Source organism: Apis dorsata, unplaced genomic scaffold (genome assembly GCF_000469605.1).
Source record: "Apis dorsata unplaced genomic scaffold, Apis dorsata 1.3 scaffold_272, whole genome shotgun sequence".
In the NCBI taxonomy this organism is placed as follows: domain Eukaryota; kingdom Metazoa; phylum Arthropoda; class Insecta; order Hymenoptera; family Apidae; genus Apis; species Apis dorsata.
Genome location: NW_006263550.1, coordinates 182396 through 186025, shown reverse-complemented (window position 1 = coordinate 186025; position 3630 = coordinate 182396). Strand labels below are relative to the sequence as shown.

The window sequence follows — 3630 nt, the reverse complement described above, 5'->3', positions numbered from 1 at the left end:
CCCGAAAAGCAACGATACCCTTCCTCTACATCATCTCTCTCCTCTTTCACATCTCGAACGAAAGAGAAGAGGAGCCGTTTTTTTCCGAGGAGAGAAGAAGGGGTCGAGGCAACCCCTCGAACTCCGCTTATCAGCCGGAAATCCGGATCCAATTTTTCCGTGCCGACGGGTTCCGCTTAAGGCCGAGGGCCACGCACTCTCTCTACCACCACCCCCACATTCCACCACTCCATCCGGATACGGGATGTTCTCTTTGTCGTGCGATTGCCACAAAACGTAACAAAACCTCGAGACGACACATCTGCAATAAGTTACGCGGATGCTTGGACAACGAGGAAAGGGTGGAAAGGAAGACAGAGAAGGGTGAAGAGGTCAGAGGAAGAGGAAACGTTTAAATCCGTGTAAAAAGAAAGAGAAAGAGATAGAGGTAGTTTCTCCCCGCTTATCCCCGAGATAAATGATTTCATGCTCGGCTTACGACATGTCATCGTCGAGATCCTCCACCTTCTTCCTCCCCTTCTCGCCCATCGAGCCGCGGGACATCGATGAACTCTTGTTCACGGTGACAGGTATATAAATTCACGACGTTTCACGATATTTGATTGATACGTTTCGCGATTCGCGCAACTGTTACCACGTTTTCGTCGCTCGTGTATCCACTTCGAAACTGATTACGTGACTAATATCGGCGTATGTGTCGATACATACGTTCCCTCGACTTTGTTGTGTTCAGGTCGAAGAAGGTTTTAAATATATTCGATAGACGTAGTTTCGGGAATAAATATTTATGTGAGCAATGTGAGAGTGATGGGCGGGGCTTGTTTATTATTAATGTGACTGTAGCTAGCTATGTTGATCGACAAGTTGTTCCAAGAAATATTTTAGATAGATGTTACTCTATTTAAAGACGGATTTTGTTTTTCCTTCTTCGAGTATTTACATTTCATAAGAATGTATCAAAAGAGAGTGTATATTATACATACGTTCGCGTGCAACAAAATCTATCGATGATAGAACATCTAATATTCCTAACCAAGATATTCCTCACCTTGGATTATTTCCGATTCTTCCTGAGAATTTATTATTCCCCTTTCAATCTCGTCGAAATCGAACTACGACAATGATTTTCAATGCTTGCTGAAAAAATTGTCGAAAAGAAAAGAAAAGAAAAAGAAGAAACGAGAGAATTTGTAGAATTCTATTTCACGCAAGGGATGCTCACAATGCCTGGGATGGAAGGCAACCCAATTATTTTACACGAATAGTCTAATTCGTTTGGACACAGAAATAAAGGGAGGGAGGGAGGGTTGGTGAAAAATCACGGTCTCTTTTATCGTGACACCGGTGAACGGGATGGAACTCCTTGGATCCGGCATCGTGGCGAAGAAAAACACGATCGCGAAAGCAATTACAAGTTGGAGGAATTTAATTTAATCGAGGGTGTCCGCGCCCCCATCCTCGCAAAGCTTCACAAAGCTTGGTCAAAGAGCGGCGCGGCTACAATGAGGACGTTGTCGTTTCGAAATGAGCACCTTCCGATAAGAAGGACGATTCGCCACCCTTTTCTCGCCGTGGGTTTATTATTCTTTATTCCACGACGGCTCCGAGTCATTAAGTTTTTTTTTTTTTCTATCCTCCTTCTTCCTTCGATTCAGCAAGCTTCCTTTCCTGAAGCTAATTATGCGAGGGGGAAATTGATAGAAGAAATTTGAAGAAATTTTTTTTAAACGTGTATTTTGAACTATTTTGATCTAAGTAGATTAATTAGATTACGAATTAAAACGAATGAGATAAATGTTGATAAGAAGAGAGAGAAAAAGAGAGAAAGACAGATTTTATTTTTAGAGTTCTGTGGATTAGACATGAAATTTGGAATTTTTTCCTTTCTTTTCTTCTTTTCAATAATTTATATCTTGAATTTTATCGTGATCGTAATATTTCTAATTTGATTCAGCTTTATATAATTCACGAAATACAAAATTAACGTTACGTCATAATTTATATCGAACCCTCTTCTATCTTCAAATGCAAAAATTACCTATTCCTATCTCATTTTTCCACGTTCAACGAAAATTTATAAAAATCCATTCTTAATTTGCATTAAAAATCATTTCTCGAATCCCGTAATAAAATAAATCCTCTCCTATCCTCCGTTACAACCAAAGATTTATCATTATTACAAATTACATCATAAAAATTCCACTCCCCCCGAGATTTATCATTCGCAAAATTAACCTGATTCACGCCTCCCTCCTTTTTCGAGTCTTATCAAAAAAAATTCCACCGCTTTTAATCCAATCCTCCCATCGTCCAAAGAATCATCGACTCCTCCTTATCGTTTCACGCACCGTCTTAATTAACAAATAAATTCCACCGATCTCGATCTCAAATGATCTCCCACTATGGAGGGACTATTATGTACAAAACGAAACGGAGAGAAAAAAAGGAACAAGGGATCGATCTGACCTGAACAAATAAAAGTGGAGCGAAACTGGGTCCTCGATTAGCTCGAAAATTCGAGGTTCCACCTGCTAAGTTCGAATATAGAGGGGGTGAGTGGGTCATATTACGAAAAGCAACCTTAAATCTTTCTCGCTTGACGTCATGAGGATCCGTGACCCGGAGGAGGGGTGGATTTTATCGGGGCGATAACTAAATTCCCAACGTGGAGGGGGAAAAAGTAAAAAAAAAAAAAAAAAGAAAAAACGTATTAGAGGAGGGCAGAAGGGGACGAGAAATCGCGCAATTACACCCCGATCGATCACCCTCCACGGCACCCTCCAGTGCACTCGGTTAAATCGGTAGAAATAAAGTTGCAGCCGCGACACTGGGGGCGAGATTTTTTTTTCTTTCTCTCTTTCTCTCTCCTTCTTATTTTCGAAAGTGTGCAACTTTGGCACCGAGTTTCGGGGGTGTAAATAATCGAATGAACGACGTTAATGGAAATTACGGCGGGCCGGGTTGTGCAAGTGGGAACGAAATAAGGGAATTTAAAGCCACCGCGGAATGGGCTAGCTCCGGTGATCCCAATTTATATCGTCGGTATGGAGGGTAATTTGGTTCGGTGTTTGGGGAACATTGGGGAAAGAAATGGAATTAAAAATCGTAATTCGTAATTCCGGTTAAGTTTGAAGAAGCTTTGAAGATTACTTGAAGAGAATGCACCGATTTGGATTTCATCATATATCCGCGTGTTTATCGTTGATTTAGTTAGAAATTGTGAGAGAATAAGAGAGAATCTGGCAATGTGGAGAGTTATAAATATTATCCAGAGGAACGTGATTCAATTTAAATTTGATAATCTAGCGTGATTAATGAAAATGGCAGAGAAGAATTGAAGGAAAAACGGAATTTCGGGAAATTTCTGTGGAACGTACTCGAATTTATAACTTATTAGGTTAATAAAAAATAATTCAATTGGTGTGATTAAAAATTAAAGAGTAACAACGGGGATTGACTTCGCGAATGTGAAATATCAATTTTGAAATTTCGTAAATTGCTACACACAGTAATTTTCAAAATTATATTATCTTACGGAGGATAATTCGGTTCGCGTATAATTTTAATGAGAAATTTGCATCATATAAAAATTAGAATCAACGAAATTAAAATACACGAAATATAATTTAA

General features: G+C 39.5%; 1 protein-coding gene across 6 annotated transcripts in view; it reads right to left on the bottom strand.

Moving 5' to 3' along the window:
* The window catches only part of LOC102681738 (nephrin), a 164932-nt gene that overhangs the window by 151097 nt on the left and 10205 nt on the right, over window positions 1-3630 (bottom strand). For 5 of the 6 annotated variants that reach the window (XR_004150681.1, XM_031511002.1, XM_031511001.1 and 2 more), the window contains exon 1: window positions 479-672. The exons of the other annotated variant lie outside the window; for it this stretch is intronic. Coding sequence is in view for 4 of the 5 variants with exons in the window: in XM_031511002.1 (XP_031366862.1) it covers window positions 479-488 (10 nt within the window). In the remaining variant the exon portion in view is untranslated. Of the gene's footprint in view, window positions 1-478; window positions 673-3630 lie in introns of those variants that run through there. 6 annotated transcript variants of the gene reach the window in all.